At 42.5% G+C, this 22,335-nt stretch overlaps 1 protein-coding gene across 1 annotated transcript; it reads right to left on the reverse strand.

Annotated features, from left to right (window-relative positions):
• Positions 1-853: 853 nt before the first annotated feature.
• On the reverse strand, positions 854-14,547 carry mpzl3 (myelin protein zero-like 3). Its single transcript, XM_078246656.1, has 6 exons — positions 14,329-14,547; positions 10,783-10,949; positions 4,277-4,490; positions 3,216-3,372; positions 2,434-2,494; positions 854-2,168 (listed from the first exon to the last, which is right to left on the reverse strand). The coding sequence occupies exons 1-6, from the start codon at positions 14,426-14,428 to the stop codon at positions 2,088-2,090; spliced, it is 780 nt and encodes a 259-aa protein (XP_078102782.1). The 5' UTR covers positions 14,429-14,547; the 3' UTR covers positions 854-2,087.
• Positions 14,548-22,335: the final 7,788 nt, after the last annotated feature.

Here is a 22,335-nt window from a genome sequence, read left to right on the forward strand (position 1 = left end):
AAGATCTGTTTTCAGTGACTAGGCCTCAGATAGATGGATCCTGTGACCCCCTCATGGAGTCCTGACCCACAGGTTGGGAACCACTGGGTTAAGGAATACATTGATCCATACTAACTTGTTGCCTGAGGAAACACACTTTTTTCAGTCCATCAAACTTGAGGACTGGATAGATAAGTAAAAGTTCTGGTCATTCAATCTGAATATTATGCTACTTACCTAGCTATCATGCACCTGTTGACATGACTAATCAGTACACTTCCTATGGCGGGGATGGAGCTGGTTTGAGGTTTAGCCATCGTTAGTGAGTCTGACTTATTTTGGATGCTGCTGTTTAGAAGAGTATTGTATCCTTGTTAAGACTTGTTATAACATTTGCTGTATGCCAAGATTTCCCCCGTAGTAACAAAACCCGACAGCTGAAATAAATTTGGATAAATAAGGAAAATCTACATCACTTCACCTTGGGGAGGATTGGATCCTCCTCTCTGCTAAAGAGAGAATTTAGGTTGATTGACCAATGTTTCACAAACCTTCTGGCTTCATAGGTTTAGAAAAGGAAATGCTGAGTAGATATGTACATTGGAATGGTAAAATCTGGTAAAATCTGAGTGCCCCCCTCCCCAACAACATTAGAAAATCGAGTCCAGGCAGTTAGCGGCATTTTTTTTTTTATTCAATCAATTTTTTTAATTTTTGTTTTTTGCTGGCCAACATGAATAAGCTGTTGCCATGGTAGTTCAGATGAAACAGGAATGATAATTGTTTCACTATAGCAGTGTATGAATTATTGAAACCTAGAGGGCATGAATGAGCTAAATGAGAAATAGAGAAAGAAATGAGACAGACTGAGGACTTATTGTTTTCTGTGTTTCATTGGCGGGTTTTTATTAGGTCTTTTTATGACTCTCAAGTCCCACAACTGCAGCATGTAGATGAAACAGATGCTGCTGCAATTTGTGAGTGAATATATGAGTCTCCAGCCTGTCTTTAGAGTTTTTAGAGGAATGTTCAAGAACATTCATGAATAGTGCAAAAGACCAAACAAAGAGAGAGCAAAGGAGAAAATGGTGGCTGTTTGCTATCAGCTTTACCAACAAATTGTCTATGTTCGGTGATGCATCAATACATTGAAGAAAGTATTTGTATTAACTTGCTGGAAGCACCTTTTAAAAATGTCATGTCCATTCCCTCACAAAGCCAAAACAATCTGCTCTTAAACTATTTATTTAGCAAAAAACAACAACAAAGCAAAACTGTGCATCCTAGACTCTAAGACTCAATCCTGTCGCTGTATATTAAATAAGATAACACATCCAAACTCAGCAGTCCCCAAGTAGTAAGGTCACTACTCAGTATAGTACACACACAATTTAGGACATATACATATATATATATATATATATATATATATATATATATATATATATATATATATATATATAGTACTAGGTGGTCACAGTTGACATTCAAAATCAAACTATATATTTTCTGTCCAAAATATTAAATAGTAAAAGGGTATAACAGAAAGGTTCCACTACAACTCATCAAAGACAGATTTTATACAGCCGCTCTGACACAGGCAATAAATTAGACTAGAGATCTACTTCACACTAAGAAAGAGACACATAAACCCTTAAGATATAAAAATAGATACAGTGCTCGTCTATGCGTTTTTGTTTGCATGTACAGAGTCAGTTGGTACCTGACTGGCAGAATGACACTAGCTGATTACTTACAAAGTAATATCTCATCAAGACTACAAGCTCTGAAATTTAGGAATTAAGCCCTCTTGCTTGGCTTTGGAAATTTAGAAGCTTGTAGGCAACAGGTAAATGAAATTATTGACATCCTTTATTGTGTACATATAATGCTGGAGATGCATAATTCAGATTATCTCAAGACAAAGATAAAAGTATTATTCCGAAGGAGTCACCTCAAAAAGTAAACATCACCAAAGTGACTGAATAAGTGGTTGACTGTGGCAAAGAAGACATGGATCCAGCATTCATTTCCATTCAATATCTCCCACATGTAAGGCACTTGTAGGTCTAGATGTTGCAGGTACATCTTCATACCAGCAGGGTTCTCTAGCACTGAGACTCAGCATAGCCTTCATCCACAGGAGGCTTCTTTTTTAGGTTGTTATACCCATCTTCATCCTCCAAGCCCTGGGCAGACCAGAAAACAAGACAGATAAAATACCATCCATCCATCCATCCATCCATCCATCCATCCATCCATCCATCCATCCATCCAGACAGACACACACAGACACAAAACAACTACACTGGAAAATTCAATATTTCATAAACCCTCAAGTCAGACATAGAGGGCATGTAAAATTAAACATGAAATGGATCTGCCAGACATGTCTCATTAAGTTATTTATGGGTTGGAAGACAGTGTCGTATAATGAAACGTTCTGTACTGTACCATCAGATATAGGCCACAGCTCTTTTCTTTGGCCTCCAGTGGGTGGATGCCATACTCCTCTCTGATGAATGCAGAATGGACAGCAAAGACGGTTAGTAATGACAATAATCACACTCACAATTGCCATGAATAAGCCTGCCTGTTACATTTTGACAATGTAATGTATGCTCTAAAGATTTATGCTAAGCTATGCTAGCCAGCCAAAACTCTTAAACATGTGTTCCGTTTCCTGAAGAAGATACTTCTACTACAGTGCAGTGTACAGTAAACAGGGTCATCTTTTTTATGATTTTGGAAATTCCAAGTGAGGAGAACAATGGAAAGAAAATGAAGAAGAAAAAAAAAAGATTCTGATAGTGCTGGAGATTAGATCAGATCATAGTAGCTCAATAAATACCTACACTAAATGGCCAAAAAGAATGGTCAAAACAAATACTTTTTTGAATAATCAAAAACAAAAATAATGGGACTATGAGTTGCTGCTCATTGTTTACATAATCCTGTCCATGTTATTTATGCAATCTGTTAAACATGTATTACAAATTAGCACTGGCTTGTTTACCATTTATATTCCTGTAATACATCGGTCATCCTCACTCATGCACAGCACCTTTCGACAACAAGCAAACCAACTGAAATCAAACCTTTAGTTTGATCTTAAATTCTTGTTTAACCTTCATCAAATTAGCAATCCAGAAGCCCATTTATAACCACCCAAGCCTGCAATGGCTATCATTACCCCCAGGAGACCCACAGCAGTGATTGGTTGAATAAATACTCACCCCTCTGTGACCTCTATGGGCGATCTGTAGGCCTTTGATTGGTTGTGCCGTTTCTTGGGACAGAGCATCCGTCCAATCAGAATAAGGGTGATGGTAGCGGAGGGGAGGAGGACGAAAGCGAGGAGGACCGCAACATCAGAGAAGCGAATGCTGGGCACTGTGGAGGAGGATGTGAGGTCATAAGAAACACATAAACAAGCTGTTTGTGACCACACAGACCCATGACATCATGCCGGCCATTCTCACTTACAAAAGCATTAATTTAACAGACATATATGTACATGTACGCTATATACAGCATATACACAGTTCTCCACAATAGCAGAAAATCACTTCTTACCAATTGAGTAGTGAAAATATGGCAATCACTTAAAAGAAGAAAACTATTATGAATTATGAAAAAACAAATATTTTATAGTTAAATATGCCAGCAACCAGTTAGCTTAGCTTCACATGAAGACTGAAACCAGAGGGAAACAGCTAACTTGGCTCTGTCTAATGCTGATTATTTAACACAATATATCTTGTTTGTTAATCTGTGAAAAAACAACTATTGCTTTAACTTAGATGTCTGTAAAATTCAGTAACTTAGATCTGATGAGTTACCCTCCACTACATCCCTGCCTCTAACCATCTACAGTCTGCTGATAGCAGAGACTAGTTTGTATGAGCCAATATGGCTAACATCATGACAGGCCTGACGTGGCTGGCAGTGGAATTTTAAACTACCTCCTCTCAGCCCTGTGTCTGCATATACACAGTATACAGTTTATTGTGAGAAAAGCCAAATCCAGACGCCTGAGGTGAAATATGGACAAGCACTGGTAATGATTTAAAATCATGCATTTCTGAGAAGATAATGATGATTATTCATCAAAAAAGTGCATCTAGATGGGGACATACAAGTCCATATTTCAATACCATTAAGTAACGTGTTTAAGTGTGCACACAATTAGGAAGAAGTCCAAATGCACAAGGCTAAATATGCAGGAAAAGAATTCTGACGTGAGGAAATGGGTCTGGCGTGGTTACTATTGCACCGTGTTTGTGCACCATCTTACCTTTTGGTGCGACAGTAAGCACAGTGTGAGCACTCGGGGACCCGTGGACATCAGGGGGGTTTCTGACCGAGCATGTGTAGGTCCCATTGTCTTTCAACGTGGCGTTGATCAGAGAGATGGAGGCATCCCCGCGTGACGGGGTTCCCTGCCACCGGATTCGACCACTAAACTGACCGTCAAGTGGAGGGAACGCCCGTGAGGAGAAGTGGAAAAACTGGAGAGTACAAAGAAAATTATATTTCATTTGCATGAAACAGATGGGTGTGATCAAATAGAGTGTGCCATGGGCAAGGATGTAAAATGATATCTACAGCAAGTCTTTCGGTGCTTGGAGGGAGGAGAAATGAACTCTAAGTGCATGGCCTTAGTGACTAACACAACTTGATATAGAAGATTTAGGAAGACAATATAAATGTTGACGTACAGTGATACATTATGCATGAACAACAGTCTCACCTGGAAGGCAACAACTAAATAAAATGGAAATCAATAATGATCTGTTCTCTTATTCAGAGAGCATATAATATGAATCAACACTCCTGAATCTAACGTATCAGTTTTTTTGCCTTAGGGAAAGTTTCTGGAGCAACAGGTGGTAGGACAGATGGTGGTGGGACATTTTCTTTTGGCAATATTGGTGATAGCAGAGTGAAGAAGCCAGTCTCTTCAGTCTAAGAAATATGAATATAAATCTGATCGAGCACAGGGCCAAGAGAAAATCTGAACTACAGGTGTCTCCAAAACTAAATTTTCCTTTCGTTTAAACATTTACCACATAAGTATGTTTTCAACAGCAAACTCCATCTCGTCGTTACTCCCACGTCAATCTGACCCAGACCTCTCCACAACATGACATCCGAGTATGATAAGTGTGTTGTGTGTGTGTGTGTGGGTGGAGAAGGGGGAATGAAAATGTGAAAATACAACACTACATTTGTCACAGAGGAAACTAAGAGTTTGTGTTTTAATACGTTTTATGACAACCTTGTTAGTCACTAGTAACCAGAGACTTGGACGGAACAAATCTGAAGGTAAAAACAGAAAATTGACAGTAGATTTGATGGAGTTACAAGGAGACAGAGGGGTTAATTCTGAATATACTTGCTTTCATCTTTCCTCTATTAGTCTTAGCCACTGTTTGTGTGCTGCATTAAGTCTTATGTTGTCGTTTGACCACATCATTTTCTATACATCTTATTTAAATGAAAGCTGAAAGAAAACTGTGACAAAGTAAGAAAAAGAAAGTGGAACTGACCCAGGGTTCAGGTAGAGCTGAATACTATATTTAATCCATCTATATATTCTGGCATGAATGAATGTAAAAGTCTGGACTGCTGAACTTGCAACTCACCCAACACAGTGAGAATGAGAAAAATACATTTGAACTGATTTGTCAATAGAAATTGTTGATTGAAGTGTTTTAAACGTCACCAACTTGAATGATAAAAAAGGACACAACTTACAGGACCAGAAAAGAAACTCTTACATTAAGATAAATAAATAGTAATGTAAGTGTGAGTGTGTGTGGCATGTTTTGTACTGAGATGGTTGAGTCGGATAAGGAACATAAAGACAGAGGCTTTTAGATTACTAGTGCAGGGCCCGTTTGGAGGGTGTGCCTGTTTGGAACGAGCTGACTGCTTGGTTGTTGTTTTTTACTGCGTAAATTCTCACAAACAACATGCGACACAATAAGCATTATGAAATGCTTGGTTCCTAGTATTGCTGCTTGCAGCATTGTCAGGTGGCGTACCCGTTCAAAGTGTTCGTGAGAACAGCTCATCCAATGGTAAATGGTAAATGTATTGCATTTATATAGCACCTTTCTACCTTACCGCACAAAGCACTTTACAATTTGCCCCTCATTCACCCGTTCAAATATACCAATGGTGACGGAGCTGCCATGTAAGGTGCTGGCCCCCCACATAACGTGGTGACTGCTCCTCAGTCAGAAGTGACAGAGAGAGGTGACTGTGGCGGCCGCAAGAGGGAACGACATCACGTCGCAGGACAACGCTCTAAACAATAAGCCGTCAAAGGATGTAGCAACGCCCCGACCCCGGTGCTGTACAGAGCCTCGCAACAGAGTGTTGCATGTGACGTCTTTTGCATATACGGTACGTTTGAAAGACACACACACTCAGAGAATCCTCGATTTATAGTTAGATTTGCAGAGCTGCATGGCCCTCTGTGCTCTCAAAGCACAGCAGAAAGGATATGTCAATTTCCTTTAAAAACAACTATGGATGTTTTTGCATCCAGCCAATTGATGCAGCTCCTTTCATGTTACACTTATAGGCTGTAGGCAATGTGTTCCTTTTTAACAGGGTTCACCAGTGACTTCTGAACTGCTCCATCAACCAATGTCTGTATTTTTTTATTACCACCCCAAGCACACCTGCTGTTATGGTTCATGTACAAAGTAGGTGAGGCAGTGTGCTAAGCAAAGTGCTAAAGGGACATTTGGAGTGGAATACAAATCACAGGGTGTTGTAATTAACAAATACAATATCAGCCAGTCACATCACCGGTCTCATTGCTCTGCACAGCTGTGCCAATCACAGTGACGCATGACGAAAACAGCTTAACAAATGAAAAATGTGCTTCTCTACAATGTGAACACACAGCACAACAAATCTGCAGCCAGAGGCAGATGGTGTGGGTTTTTTAGCAGTTAATTGTTAATTCAATGATGATAGAAGCAAATAAAAAAAATGTCTGTTAAAGCAGTTCACATGATCACATCAACACAATGCGGGCAAAGCACATTTCAAAGTCAGTAAATTACCAAACGGTCAGAGTGCTGCCTGCGCTGGTCGTTAAGCCGCCACCAAAATAGGAACTAAAGGGTTCTAAAAAGGGCACAAAGCCGCTCGATTTAATAGAGAACATCAAATCATAGTAGAATAATGCCCTTATCGCTCCACCACCTTCCTGGATTTTTGTCCAAAATGTACAACCATGGGCAGCACTGGGAGAGCCAATGCCATTCAGGATGTGACTATCTAGGTTTTGCAAATGAAAAGAAATCGGGGACAATCTATTTCAGGTTGTGTCACATCAGGGTATTTCTTTATCTGAAGACAGTAACTATATAGAGTGTTTTATGACAAATGTGAGTGACTGAGCCTCTTTGAGATATTATCCTAACTTATGGGCGTTTTCACACCTATATTTCGTTTGCTCTGGTCCGAATCAGTTCATAAGTTTGTAAACTTGAGTGTTTTCCACTTGGTTTCTTTTCACACAGAGAAAGATCCAAGTGAACCGAAATGCATCACCACAAATCACGCAAGAATGTTCACTTTGCTTATTAGTGTTTAGGGTGGGAGCAAGAAAGTAAATACAGGAAAATTACCTGTATTCTGGTTTGACAACGGAGATGTGATGGCTAGCTTTACCGCAGTATACATCTGTGAAAGAAACATTGCTATGCCATTCTCTGGTTAGCTGCTGCTGCTACTACTACGCAAGCTGCTACAGTTTGCATGCTCTGCCGCATCCCAGATTGCAGGCAGACCTGACAGGAGCCATTTAGCTCAAACTTGCAGAGTACATCTGGTAGTTGGGTTGGGTCACGTTCTCACCACAAACAAAGCGTACCAGAGTTTCTTGTAACTGTAACAAGTCTTGGTCCGGTTGTTTTGGAGGTAAACGCTCCAGGGTTCAATTCAACCAAACTAAAAAAGGCAGGTGTGAAAACACCCTAAAACACTATTATAGTGACTCTTTGCACAGCTTTAAAATAAATTTGTAATATAAACCATGTTTTTCAGTATTTCCTCATTAAAAACTAAATGGCACTCAGAAGACTGAATATCTCAGGCAATGCCAGGCCCAGTGTTTTATACAATTAATTAAATCAATTCTTCAAGTCTCATGCAACTAAATGCAGGCAAGAAATCAGTTCAAATGTAGGTAAGTATTTATAAAAATACACAATAAAATCCACAGCTTCACAAGTATCCATTAATTTCTACAATTTACCAGAATCAAATCTCTAATAATTGCTGAAACACTATTTCTGTACAATGGCATACAATACTAGATAACATTAACAACTAAAAAGTATCAGTGCATGTATGTATGCATGCATGTATAAAATAAGCAGACTTCCATCTTATTTAAAATGTTCTGAAAATCTGTGCTTGCAAAAAAATGTTTTATACCAGTTCACCATGTAACGGTGCAGCCCAAATCAAGATCATGCAAAAATGTATGCCTTGTGTGAACAGGGGCGTCAGACTGGGGGGGCAGGACTGAGTACCCAGGAAAAAGATGCTAGAATGAATAGCTGTGGATGTGGGGAGGGGCCCATAGAAAATGCCTTTCTACAGGGCCCAGAATTTTGTGCTACGCCCCTGGGCATGAAGAGAGCATATTTACTGCCTAAAAGTGTACACACTAGAAATAATGTCAACATGGATAACTGTGTATGGCCTTTCAATAAACTGAGGCAAAAAAAGCAAAAGCAAACACAGAATCACCTGAACAATCACTGACACTGATACAGTTTTATGGTTTTACGACGCATTTATCAGCTGCATTTTTCTAAGAGACTGATTGTAGGCCTGGCTAATGATTTGAGGACTTCATAGAGCTCAGCCTACATAAGAGCAGCTTGAAGTCACTGACTACATAAGAGTCTGCTCAGTCCGGAAACAAACATTAAACCCGATGATCCTTTTAAAATTGTGAGAAATGCGGCAACGCAACGGCAAGGACATTTGGATTGTTTTCAACTGGGGCCAACTATTCTCACGGTCAAATCTTGAGACAAGGACACATCTGTATGACAATTTAGACCGAATCTTTCACTGACTTGGCAAATTAAAAACAGTGCCTAAATAAAGATCATCTCAATAGATTTATTTTTAGCATTACTCAGCAGAATTCAATTGCCAACTCCTCCAATTACATCAGCTTTCACGGATATTTGACTCAACATTCAGCCTCTCTTCTCCAATCTACAAAATGAATTCTCATCAGGACTGAGGTAATTATGCAATTCACTGAAGCACTGCAGCAATTCAGATTGACACTAAAGCTTTGGCTGCAAAATTATATTTTCTGATGGAGCTTTTCACATGCTTATTCATGGTCTTTCCCAGTGTGATATACGACTGGGGACACACAGGCCAACAAAGCAGCCAAAACTGCTAATGAAATTGGATGGAAAGTAAATGAAGGCTTAGAAATAGAAATTAAAAACTTCCAGACTTCCATCTATGGGCCGTATCAGGAAACTGCCAAACATTATTTATCTGTGATAAAGACAACAAATGAGTCAAAGGAAAACGGGCACTGGTGTGGTGTTTTTTTAGGTAGCAGCTGGCACACCTTTTTTTCTAATACCTGTGCAGTTTCGTGAGGTAATACTATGCTATCTGCTGACTGACGCACACATGCATACACACATAACACAATATGTACTAAGTTCTTCTTCTACTCCTCCCCCTACACACTTTTAGACCAGACAACTGGATCTTAATGACTAAACCACCAGCAGAGGCACAAAACATTAGCCTCCACTTAACTCTGAGAGCTCCTATAGGAAATGATGGCATATAGGGTTGCAGCTACCACACTATGGATTCCAATGGTCCAAATCCAATTACATAGAACCACACTTGATGGCTATCTTCAAGTACAATGGTGAATTTTTAGTGGATTGGTCGCTGAAACTGAACCCGAATTGTGCGGGGTTAGAAGGCTGAGTGCAGTTATGGGTTGAGATGGATACATCTAAATGCATTTCGAACAATACCACGAGACCACCGCATCGGAAGGGGTATTATGGTAGCTGACCAGCCGGGGTTTTCTTGGTGAGGCCTCTTGAAGACATAAAAGCTGGGCTGGAATGTGAATGGGTAAAACCTGAAAGACATTAGCTCAACAGTGATACTAATAAATAAAAAAAATCTTATTTGTACACACAGTAATTACCTTGAAACCAAGACTGACCTGATTTTGCTTTAGGGTGAAGGTGTTCATGTAGGTTCAGATATCAAGAGAAGTCATGCTGGTCAAGAATGCAAATAAAGCAGCCAGATATTCAAACAAGCCATGTTTGTACAGATTGAGCAATGGAAGTCACATACCTGTACCATGAACATGGTGTGTGTGACGTCTTAAAAAGTAAATGGAAATAACTTAGTAATGCCTGAAGTTCCACACACATTATATCATTTAAATTTTTGTTGAACAATCTGCAGGTTATTGTCTCGATTATCTTAATATATTTAGTCTATAAAATGTCAGATATTATTTGTTTGCAGGTACAACTTTTAACTATTAATACTAGGTTGATTTGAGCTTAAGCTTTGATTTTTCTTGTCATTTTTGTTTCAAAAATCGATTGTCATAATGTCAAAATCCTAAATCGACTAAAAAATTATTTGACTAATCGTTTTATCAAGCCTATTTTTGATACAGTAGTGTAATCCAGTGCAGCAACAGAAAAAACATTTTTTTCAGTTATTCTGATAAAATATATATACACTCACTGTCAGTGGCAGCCCTCCACTTTGGGGCCTATAAGACCAGTCGACAGTCATCTTACTGGTCGGCCTACTGGTGGAAGTATAGGTGCAGGACAATGTGACGGTATCCCCTTTAGATGCATGGAGCTCTGCTGGGGTACTCACTGTAATGGAGGAGACTAGGCAAGGTGCTTGAAGTGAAATAGTAGAAAGAAGGAGCAGAAAAAAAGATGATGTTAGAGGGACAGGGATGAAAAATAAAAAAGGAAAAATGTGAGCAGAATTACATGTTTAGGTATTCAAAATGAATGAAAAAAGGGAGTGGAGGGGGACATTTTACTCACTATAAGCACACTAGTGAATAAACAACCTGATACAATCTACAGAGATGCCCACATTGTGGTGGCATGAAAATGTTAGCACAGCAAATTTCTCCTGATAGACACTGAACTGAGAGACATTCTCATACGAAGTTTCTCAACAGACTCTGTTGTTGTTTCTGACAGACTTGCTACACATCTAACGGTCATATTCCTGTATCTCTAAATGTGTTTTCATTGTTATCAGAATGCCAAGGGAGGCCAGCCAGAGCAATGTCTGCAATGAATGATACTGAAGAGCTGAATTATTCTGCTTTGAAAGAGAGCCTTCAATTATTTTGTAACCTTAGTGCTGTTTTAATTGCTAAATGTTGGGTTCAGTTCATCTCCTTAACAACTCTAGAGGTGTAAGAGCCATGCAAGCCAGGCATCACAACCAAACAAAGATGAATTCACCCCCCTTTCATCCACAGCACAGACAATCCGTACAAATTTTTGGGCCAATCCATCTAGTCGACATCAAGCTATTTCAGTAAATAAAGGAGAGCTGTGACCTGCTGGTGGCGCTAGAGTAAGTTTATCTTACACTAAGGAGTATACACGATATCCTGCCATCAGCCAGATTTACCTACAAGACCCCGGGGTGAGCGAGTAGACAACATCAACAAAGCTATCACTTCATAAAAGTGGAAATCGAGCAGAGGAGCCTTAGAAGCCGAACCGCTCTTGAATTTGACGACATCATAGTGCCCAATTACTGGTGGGATAGAAAAGTTGGCAGCTCATCAGTGGACATGTTGACACCTAGTTTCTACAAGATGTCTGGACATTCAATAGAAAAAAGTCAGAAGGACGATATTGTGATACTTCCATAGCTGTCTTGATGTGACCCAGGCAGAAAGAACTAGCTACATGTGTATATATTGGCAGACCAAGTGCTCTGGGTACAAATATACTAAGTGTAATGAAAAAAAGAAACCATAATGATACTAATCTGCGGCAACATGTTCATGTTTTCTGTGTTCTGACTAAGATACAGTATATATTATTGTACACAGATCTAATTTGTATAGGGTGACCAGACGTCCCGATTCTGAGTTGCGTGTCCCGAAAAAAAAGCCTGTTGGGACGCTAAAATGTCCTGGTTTACACCAACCACTATGCAATTGTCCCGGTTGTCAGCGATTACATAGCCGACGTGGTCTTATTATAGCCCGATCATTAACTAAACCCATGTAGAAAGAAGCGTTCAGCGTTACAATGTATATTTGTAAACGTTGTTGCAATGCCTCTTCTTATCTGTATCGTTTTAACCAGTCCCTCCAGGTCCGCTGGAAAGTCAGCGGACGAGCGCTGGGTGGAAATGTTCGCACATTTCAAAAGCAGGGAGATTCCGTTCAAAAATGTAGGTCTCCTTTGTCAGTTCGCCATGTGTCTACCGGGCACAAATCCTCCCGTTGAGCGGATCTTTTCGCTCATGAACAACACATGGACTGACGAGAGGAACCGTATGACTATTCCCATCTTAAAGGCGCTACTCGTCACACGGGCCAATTTTGCGGACACCTGTGCGCAATTTCACAGTAGGCTTTCAGCCAACAAATTGATTCTTCAGCAAATTCACTCCTCTAACAAATATACGGAATTAATGTTTCCAATATGGAAGCTATCTGCTCTATCAAATGAGATTACATTTGTGTGTGTGTGTTGTTGGTTAGAATAACACTGGTAACACTTTACGGTAAGGGTACATGAATTATCATGAATTAATTGATGTAGGCTATGTATTATTATGCATTATGTAATCAATGATTTACGTTTTACTGCATTCCTTAATATCCCATGAGATCTCATCAGGAATTGACGTGTTCATAGTCTGTCATTCGTGACCTCATACATGAGCAACACAACTAAAGCATTAGATACGTGGGCACATCATTATGAATTATGATTTCTTAAGCATGATCATGATTATTTATTTTTCTGCAAAAAAATGTGGTCATCACTGCTCAAATTCTTATTTGAATACAACTTGTGCATAATTATGTACCCACCTTACCTAATGCTTTAGTTGATGTGTTGTTCATGCATGTGCATGAGGTCATGCATGAGAGGCTATGAAATCATGTCAATTCCTGATGATTCATAAGATATAAAGGAATGAAGTAATGCACAAAGCATGAATTAATTCATAATTCATGTACCCTTACCGTAAAGTGTTACCATAACTTCAGTTCAAGCCTGTGGCAGCAGTTCCAAATAATTTGTTTAGTGTCATGCAATGATATACATCTTTTCACAAGTTCAGTGGGTGGATTTTTCTTTTTCCAAAAGAAGCTTTAATTCTGAAAAATAAAGTTGGTCCAACACGAAACTCACTCAATGTCTTTTAATATTATTTCTTAGATATGTAGGCTACATACCAAGAAAATGCATGAATATTAACTGAGATACCCCATTATGTTGTGAGCAATGGGCCTACGTGCTGTTGGCAAAATTGTGTCTAATCTGTCTGTCTGACCTGGGCTGGCACATGTTCACGTTAAAAAGCGTGTGCGTGCACTAGCACTACGGTCACGCGCAAAGTGTCCCGGTTTCTGGTCACCCTAAATTTGTATTACTTCATAAACAAGTCAGATGATTTCAGAGTGAGGCAAACAACTGCCCACAGTTCAGAGCCATGTTTGTAATGGAATTGGCAAAAAGACAATGCCTTTAACCCACTTCATACCAGTTGTCAGAATCCCTCTTTGCATGGCTTTTTACACTAGCCTGTTACTGTATTCCCATGTGGCAGATAACTTAAAATGTAAGATTTAAATGGGCTATTTGGACTACACAATTAAATCATTAATAGACGAGCATATATTACTTTGAATGTGTCTGAGGTAACGTTGAAGTTCACTACGACTTTATGATAATGTTAACTATATTCTCATGGGAAGTCTATGTATGTGTCCATCAAACTTCTGCCTCAAGCAGGAGTGATGCGTTAACCACTTTAAAATAGAACATGGGCAGTCTTTTCATGGCGTTTGATAGTGTTTACAGAGCAACATTTTTCATGCAGGCCTGGAAATGAAAAATGTAGGCTACTATTAAATATTTCGACATCGTTATCGAAAAATAGTTAGCCTGTTACTCCTAGAACACATATTAAGCCAGACGTAGACAGAGTTTGTCTCTGTTGTAAGCTAACTTGTGTTGAAACACAGCGACATAAAAACGGAGCTCTGTCTAGTTTACTCACCGAAAAAGCCGATCAAATACAGCAGCAAGACGACATTCAGAGCGGTATTCCCTTGACGCGGTCGACGCATTTTAAGTTGTGAAAACGGGTTCACTCGCATGACGATAAAAAAATGTCCAAATTGCCTCAAAGCTTTGGAAAAATTCCGTCCATAATCTAGTTTGTTATGACTCAGTCTCTCCGTCGCGTCGGCAGACTGGGGACTGATTATCCTACCTGACAAACAGGTGTATCAGGAAGTGGCTGTTGGAGCATTGGGAACAACATCCAACTTTAAGCTTAAATGTTCGTATGTGACTGAAGTGTGTTAAATCTGCGAGTTTATATCCCATTGTAATATTCTATCAACTATTTTAATAACCCACTAAAAGATAGTCTATACGATAAAGAGACGCTTAAAGTTATCAGCCATACGTTGTAAAATGTGTGAAAGGGACTGAGTGTAACAATTGCTCTACAATAACTTGTCAACTAGATCATAGCCAAACCATATGTTACTGGACGAATGCTGGGAGAAATCTATAGTAGCCTAGTAGCAGTAGTAGTAGCAGGCATACATATTTTAGGTAATTTTAGCTAAATAAATATATTGGAATTTTCAGGAGCTTAATTTTCGATGGTATTATAATAATAATAATAATAATAATAATAATAATAATGACTACTTCTTTTCAGAATAAATAGGCAAAGATTTTTCGTATGAAGAAATTAAATTATTGTTGAGGATAATGTTAGTCAGTTTGGCAGTTTGTCTCCCGAGATGATGTTGATCATGAGCATGAGAGCATAAGACTCTTGTGACACACATCTCTAAAACAGGCATGGGCTGTGGAGCCAAAATAAAACCATATTAATATATACCACATTCTCTTTGCACACAGGCTTGCCACTTAATGCATCCATTCACAAGTAGTGTTGTATCTGTTCAGTACTGTATCTGTTAACAATATAATATAACAGTTCTCACTCTGAGGCAGGGATACCAATTCCTTTTGTGAATAGATGCTGAGTTAAAAGACTCGCTTTACCTGGGAGCTTTCAGAACTTATGCATTCCACATTGTTGTATTGTGTGTGAATATATTATATAATCTGCTTAAGTATGATGGAGGCTCCCAATGCTCTGTTGGAAGATAAAGTTTAATGCCTTTTACTGTACCTGGGTACTTTCACACACACACACACACACACACACACACACACACACACACACACACACACACACATTACATTGTGTACACAATACATAACACAATGTAATGTGTGTGTGTGTGTGTGTGTGTGTGTGTGTGTGTGTGTGTGTGTGTGTGTGTGTGTGTGTGTGTGTGAGAATACAGGGTCTCTCTGTCTGGGTACAGTAGTGTGGTCTCAGTTTCAGCTGAAATCTTTTTAGTCACGATGAAGGCTTTCCCCACTTACTGGCTTTCTGGCGACTTTGGTCAACAAGAGACCTCTTCTTCTGTTGTCAACACTGAAGGGGCCTAATTACGTAAGGTGATTTAAATTGTTGGGGCCAGACGGTGTATGTAACCATTATCTTACAGCCAAAAATGTGAGAGTCCTTTTGTCTTTTCATCAGTTTATATGCACTCTATGCACTGAATAGTTGATGAAAAGTCCTATCTGCTAAACTCCACTATACTGTATTTTAAAGGTTTCACATACAGAGAAAACGTTTGTATGTGAAGTATGACAGCACATTAGCCACAATATAGCTATAGGGGCCCTACTCTATACTGTACACTGAGGCAAATAAAGCTGACTCTCCACCTTTGTTGGGGCGGTTGTGGCTCAGGAGATAGAGCGGGTCGTCCTTTAATGTGAAGTGTCCCTGAGCAAGACACTGAACCCCAAGTTGCTCTCGATGGGCTTTGCATGGCAGCTCTGCCACCATCAGTGTACGTCTTTGAATAGGTGAATGAGAGGCACATTGTCAGGTAAGGTAAAGTAGAAAGGCACTATATAAATTCAACCCATTTAGTGTGTGTGTGTGTGTGTGTGTGTGTGTGTGTGTGTGTGTGTGTGTGTGTGTGTGTGTGTGTGTGTGTGTGTGTGTGTGTGTGTGTGTGTGTGTAAGTAAGTAAGTAAGTAAGTAAGTAAGTAAGTATGCATAAAGGAATTTAGTACATCTCCACAAACAAGTCAGTCTGGACTCATGCAGAAAATTCTTCATTCAGTATGTTCAACATTCAATATGTTTCTTTTTTTATTTGGAAAAGTGCTAAACCCATAAGCAGGAGGAGGTGAAGGTGTTGGGAACAACAGCAAATATATGCCTGGTGTTTCAGCTGATTGCTCCGCTGCATCGAATGTTTAATTTTTTTCCTTTTTTTCCCCCTATACCTTCCTACATTTGCCTTTTGGCATCCACCAGAGAACGAGCATGAACTTTCAGGATGCAGATGTGGTTCCTTTTGTCTGGGTGGAGAGAGGAATAGCAGTGCTGATAGCATAGCTACAGTCAAGAAAACCACTTTTCAAAATGAAAAAGGTGTTGTGTGTGTTCTGGTCTATTCACGATGCTGTCACTGGAGAAAATAGCATATCTGCTTTTTCTACATTGCAAAAGTCTGATGATTAGATGTTTAAGATAAAAAATCAAATTAATTTCTAGGCTGTGCTGAAACAATCTTTGTCACATTACATTTATAAAATGTTACTTTACTATATGTGACTATCATATTGTTTCTGAGTATAACAACATCTACAGTTATAATCTCTTATAAAATAAGTTGTGAACATGGTTATTTCCACACTCAGAATTACTGAAGTGGCAGAATTATCTTGGGGCCAATGTCTAAGCTCTGCAAAAATTGATTAATAGACACTTTGGTGATACAAACAAGATTATCTAAAGACACCACTGTTGTTTTAGCAGTTCAACACTAGTGGTCTTTCTCTACAACAAAATGTAATTATTTAGCTTGGATAAACAGACTCTGTCTCCCACCCACCCTGTCCCTCTTTTTAGTGTTAGTCAACCATGCACTGCCCTCTACCACGCACGCACGCACGCACGCATGCCTCACACACAGACACATATTTTAGGTCTGTCAGTCAGTAACTAAAGCTGCACCCACAGGGATAGACTTTGATCAATGCACACACACACACAAACACACACACACACACACACACACACACACACACACACACACACACAGAGATAGAGTATAACATATTCATTGTCATGAACATTCTCATCCAACAAACAAGCAAACCCAGACTGCAGTCATGAAGGCAGGCATAAGCACATTAGACCGGCAATAAATTAAACAATGATTTACTGGAAGACATCCTGCATCTTTCTGGTTCCCAAGAAGAACACGCCCAGCGAACTGAACGACTTCCGACCGGTGGCACTCACTTCACACCTGATGAAGACGTTGGAGCGGCTCTTCCTCAGCCTCCTCAGACCTCAGGTACAACACGCCCACGACCGGCTGCAGTTTGCGTACCAGCCAAATGTTGGTGTGGAGGATGCCATCCTCTACATGCTACACCGAGTCCACTCTCATCTGGAAAAGGGAAGCGGAACAGTGAGGATCCTTTTCTTGGACTTCTCCAGTGCCTTCAATACCATCCGGCCACCTATACTTCAGGACAAACTGAACAGGATGGGAGTGGACCCCTATCTGGTAGACTCGATCAAGGATTACCTCACTGACAGGCCACAGTACGTCAGGCTGAAGGACACCACATCTGACACTGTGGTAAGCAGCACTGGAGCCCCCTAGGGCACAGTGCTGGCTCCTCTTCTCTTCACCCTGTACACCTCAGACTTCTGTTACAACTTGGAGCTGTGTCACATACAGAAGTACGCCGATGACACAGCCATCGTTGGGTGTATCAGGGGTGACAGAGAGGAGGAGTATTGGAGTCTGGTGGGGAATTTTGCTCTCTGGTGTCACACTAACTGCCTACAGCTCAACACCTCTAAGACGAAGGAGCTGGTCATTGACTTTGGGAGGTCCAGACCAAGACCGCAACCAGTCCTGCTAGAGGGAGTTGAGGTGGAGGCTGTTCAATCATACAAATACCTCGGGCTGTGGCTGGATAATAAACTGGACTGGACAACACACACCAGCCACCTGTACAGAAAGACACAAAGCAGGTTGTACTTCCTGAGGAGACTGCGGCCTTTCAACATCTGCAGCAAACTGTTGTTGATGTTTTACCAGTCTGTGGTTACCAGCGTCCTCTTCTACACTGTGGTGTGCTGGGGTGGCAGCATATCCAAGAAGGACACCTCCAGACTGGATAAACTGATCAGGTGGGCCGGCTCTGTGGTCGGCATGAAGCTGGACTCACTGGTGACGGTGGCAGAGAGGAGGACACTGGACAAACTGCTGGACATTACTGACAATGCCAGCCACCCCCTGCACACCATCATCAGCAACCAGAGAAGCCTGTTTAGTGGAAGGCTGCTCCTTCCCAAGTGTAGGACCAACTGACTCAAGAACTCCTTTGTCCCTCGTGCCATCATACTCTACAACTCCTCACTCGGGGGGAGGAGGAAATAGGGTAAAGAGGACAGAACAGAACAGGAAGGAAGGGAAGGAGTGGTAGCCACTCACTCATTCACTGTGCAATAAATTAATAATCTACTCACATACATGCCTGGACACTCTAACTGCTCTTAACTGCTAATTTATGCTAAATGTCATTTATTTATTAACTGTATAATAACCATACACAGTCCTATATATTTATCTTTATTTATCTGTAGTTTATTGTTTTTTACTGTTTGTTTACTTTTTGTAAAAAATATTTAGCTAAAAGTTTATTGTTATTCTTATACTGTATTTTTTCTATACTGTATTTTTTATACCATCCATCCATCTTCCATCCATCTTCATCTGCTTATCCGGGGTCGGGTCGCGGGGGTAGCAGCTCCAGCAGGGGACCCCAAACTTCCCTTTCCCGGGCCACATTAACCAGCTCCGACTGGGGGATCCCGAGGCGTTCCCAGGCCAGGTTAGAGATATAATCCCTCCACCTAGTCCTGGGTCTCCCCCGAGGCCTCCTCCCAGCTGGACGTGCCTGGAACACCTCCCTAGGGAGGCGCCCAGGGGGCATCCTTACCAGATGCCCGAACCACCTCAACTGGCTCCTTTCGACGCAAAGGAGCAGCGGCTCTACTCCGAGCTCCTCACGGATAACTGAGCTTCTCACCCTATCTCTAAGGGAGACGCCAGCTACCCTCCTGAGGAAACCCATTTCGGCCGCTTGTACCCTGGATCTTGTTCTTTCGGTCATGACCCAGCCTTCATGACCATAGGTGAGGGTAGGAACAAAAACTGACCGGTAGATTGAGAGCTTTGCCTTCTGGCTCAGCTCTCTTTCGTCACAACGGTGCGATAAATTGAATGTAATACCGCACCTGCTGTGCCGATTCTCCGACCAATCTCCCGCTCCATTGTCCCCTCACTCGCGAACAAGACCCCAAGGTACTTGAACTCCTTCACTTGGGGTAAGGACTCATTCCTTACCTGGAGAAGGCACTCCATCGGTTTCCTGCTGAGAACCATGGCCTCCGATTTAGAGGTGCTGATCCTCATCCCAGCCGCTTCACACTCGGCTGCGAACCGATCCAGTGAGTGCTGAAGGTCACAGGCCGATGATGCCATCAGGACCACATCATCTGCAAAAAGCAGCGATGAGATCCCCAGCCCACCGAACTGCAACCCCTCTCCACCCCGACTATGCCTCGATATCCTGTCCATAAATACTACAAACAGGATTGGTGACAAAGCGCAGCCCTGGCGGAGGCCAACTCTCACCTGAAACGAGTCCGACTTACTGCCGAGAACCCGGACACAGCTCTCGCTTTGGTCGTACAGAGATTGGATGGCCCTGAGAAGGGACCCCCTCACCCTGTACTCCCGCAGCACCTCCCACAGTATCTCCCGGGGCACCCGGTCATACGCCTTCTCCAGATCCACAAAACACATGTAGACTGGTTGAGCATACTCCCAGGCTCCCTCCAGGATCCTTGCGAGAGTAAAGATCTGGTCCGTTGTTCCACGACCAGGACGGAATCCGCATTGTTCCTCTTCAACCTGAGATTCGACTATCGACCGAACCCTCCTTTCCAGCACCTTGGAGTAGACTTTACCGGGGAGGCTGAGAAGTGTGATACCCCTGTAATTGGCACACACCCTCTGGTCCCCCTTTTAAAAAGGGGGAACCACCACCCCGGTCTGCCACTCCTTAGGCACCGTCCCAGACTTCCACGCAATGTTGAAGAGGCGTGTCAACCAAGACAACCCCTCCACACCCAGAGCTTTAAGCATTTCTGGACGGATCTCATCAATTCCTGGGGCTTTGCCACTGTGGAGTTGTTTAACTACCTCAGCAACCTCCACCAGGAAATTGATGCCAATCCCCCTCATCCTCCAGCTCTGCCTCTACCATAGAGGGCGTATTAGTCGGATTTAGGAGTTCCTCAAAGTGCTCCTTCCACCGCCCTATTACCTCCTCAGTTGAGGTCAACAGCGTCCCCATCCTTACTGTACACAGCTTGGATGGTTCCCCGCTTCCCCCTCCTGAGGTGGCGAACGGTTTTCCAGAAGTACCTTGGTGCCGACCGAAAGTCCTTCTCCATGTCTTCTCCGAACTTCTCCCACACACGCTGCTTTGCCTCTTTCACGGCAGAGGCTGCAGCCCTTCGGGCCCTTCGGTACCTTGCAACTGCCTCCGGAGTCGCCTGGGGATAACATATCCCGGAAAGACTCCTTCTTCAGTCGGACGGCTTCCCTGACCACCGGTGTCCACCACGGTGTTCGTGGGTTACCGCCCCTTGAGGCACCTAAGACCCTAAGACCACAGCTCCTCACCGCAGCTTCAGCAATGGAAACTTTGAACATTGTCCACTCGGGTTCAATGCCCCCCAGCCTCCACAGGGATGCACGAAAAGCTCCGCCGGAGGTGTGAGTTGAAAGTCTGTCGGACAGGGGCCTCTTCCAGACGTTCCCAATTTACCCGCACTACCCGCTTTGGGCTTACCAGGTCTGTCCAGAGTCTTCCCCCCACCCCCTGACCCAACTCACCACCAGATGGTGATCGGTTGACAGCTCCGCCCCTCTCTTCACCCGAGTGTCCAAAAACATATGGCCTCAGATCAGATGAAACGATTATAAAATCGATCATTGACCTTTGGCCTAGGGTGCTCTGGTACCAAGTACACTTATGAGCATCCCTATGTTCGAACATGGTGTTCGTTATAGACAATCCATGACTAGCACAGAAGTCCAACAACAAACAACCACTCTGGTTTAGATCAGGGAGGCCGTTCCTCCCAATCACACCTCTCCATGTGTCTCCATCATTACCCACGTGCGCGTTGAAGTCCCCCAGCAGAACTATGGAGTCCCCGACTGGAGCCCCATGCAGGACTCCACTCAAGGTCTCCAAGAAGGCCGAATACTCTGAACTCTTGTTTGGTGCATATGCACAAACAACAGTCAGAGTTTTTCCCCCCACAACCCGCAGGCGTAGGGAGGCGACCCTCTCGCCCACCGGGTTAAACTCCAACGTAGCGGCGCTCAGCCGGGGCTTGTGAGTATCCCCCACACCCGCCCGGTGCCTCACACCCTGGGCAACTCCGGAGAAGAAAAGAGTCCAACCCCTATCCAGGAGTATGGTTCCAGAACCAAGACTGTGCGTAGAGGTAAGCCCCACCAGATCTAACCGGTAGCGCTCCACCTCCCGCACAAGTTCCGGCTCCTTCCCCCACAGAGAGGTGACATTCCACGTCCCCAGAGCCAGCCTCTGCTGCCTCTGCTCTGGGTCTGGTCCGTCGAGGCCCCTGACCTTCACTGCCACCCATGTGGCAGCGCACCCGACCCCAGCGGTTCCTCCCACAGGTGGTGGGCCCATGGGATGGAGGGATGTCCGCCACGTAGCTTTTTCGGGCTGTGCCCGACCGGGCTCCGTGGCAAACCCAGCCACCAGACGCTCGCTGACGAGCCCTCCATCTGGGCCTGGCTCCAGACGGGGGCCCCGG

This window comes from Sander vitreus, chromosome 3, assembly GCF_031162955.1.
Source record: "Sander vitreus isolate 19-12246 chromosome 3, sanVit1, whole genome shotgun sequence".
In the NCBI taxonomy this organism is placed as follows: domain Eukaryota; kingdom Metazoa; phylum Chordata; class Actinopteri; order Perciformes; family Percidae; genus Sander; species Sander vitreus.

What these genes read in the sequence shown, in the direction of transcription:
- mpzl3 (XM_078246656.1), bottom strand. Translation starts at nt 14,428, where the DNA reads ATGCGAGTGAACCCGTTTTCACAACTTAAAATGCGTCGACCGCGTCAA. An exon ending in GTATTTGATCGGCTTTTTCG is followed by an intron (nt 10,950 to 14,328) that starts GTGAGTAAACTA and finishes TTTCACTTCAAG; the next exon opens with CACCTTGCCTAGTCTCCTCC. An exon ending in GTGGAGGGCTGCCACTGACA is followed by an intron (nt 4,491 to 10,782) that starts GTGAGTGTATAT and finishes TGTACTCTCCAG; the next exon opens with TTTTTCCACTTCTCCTCACG.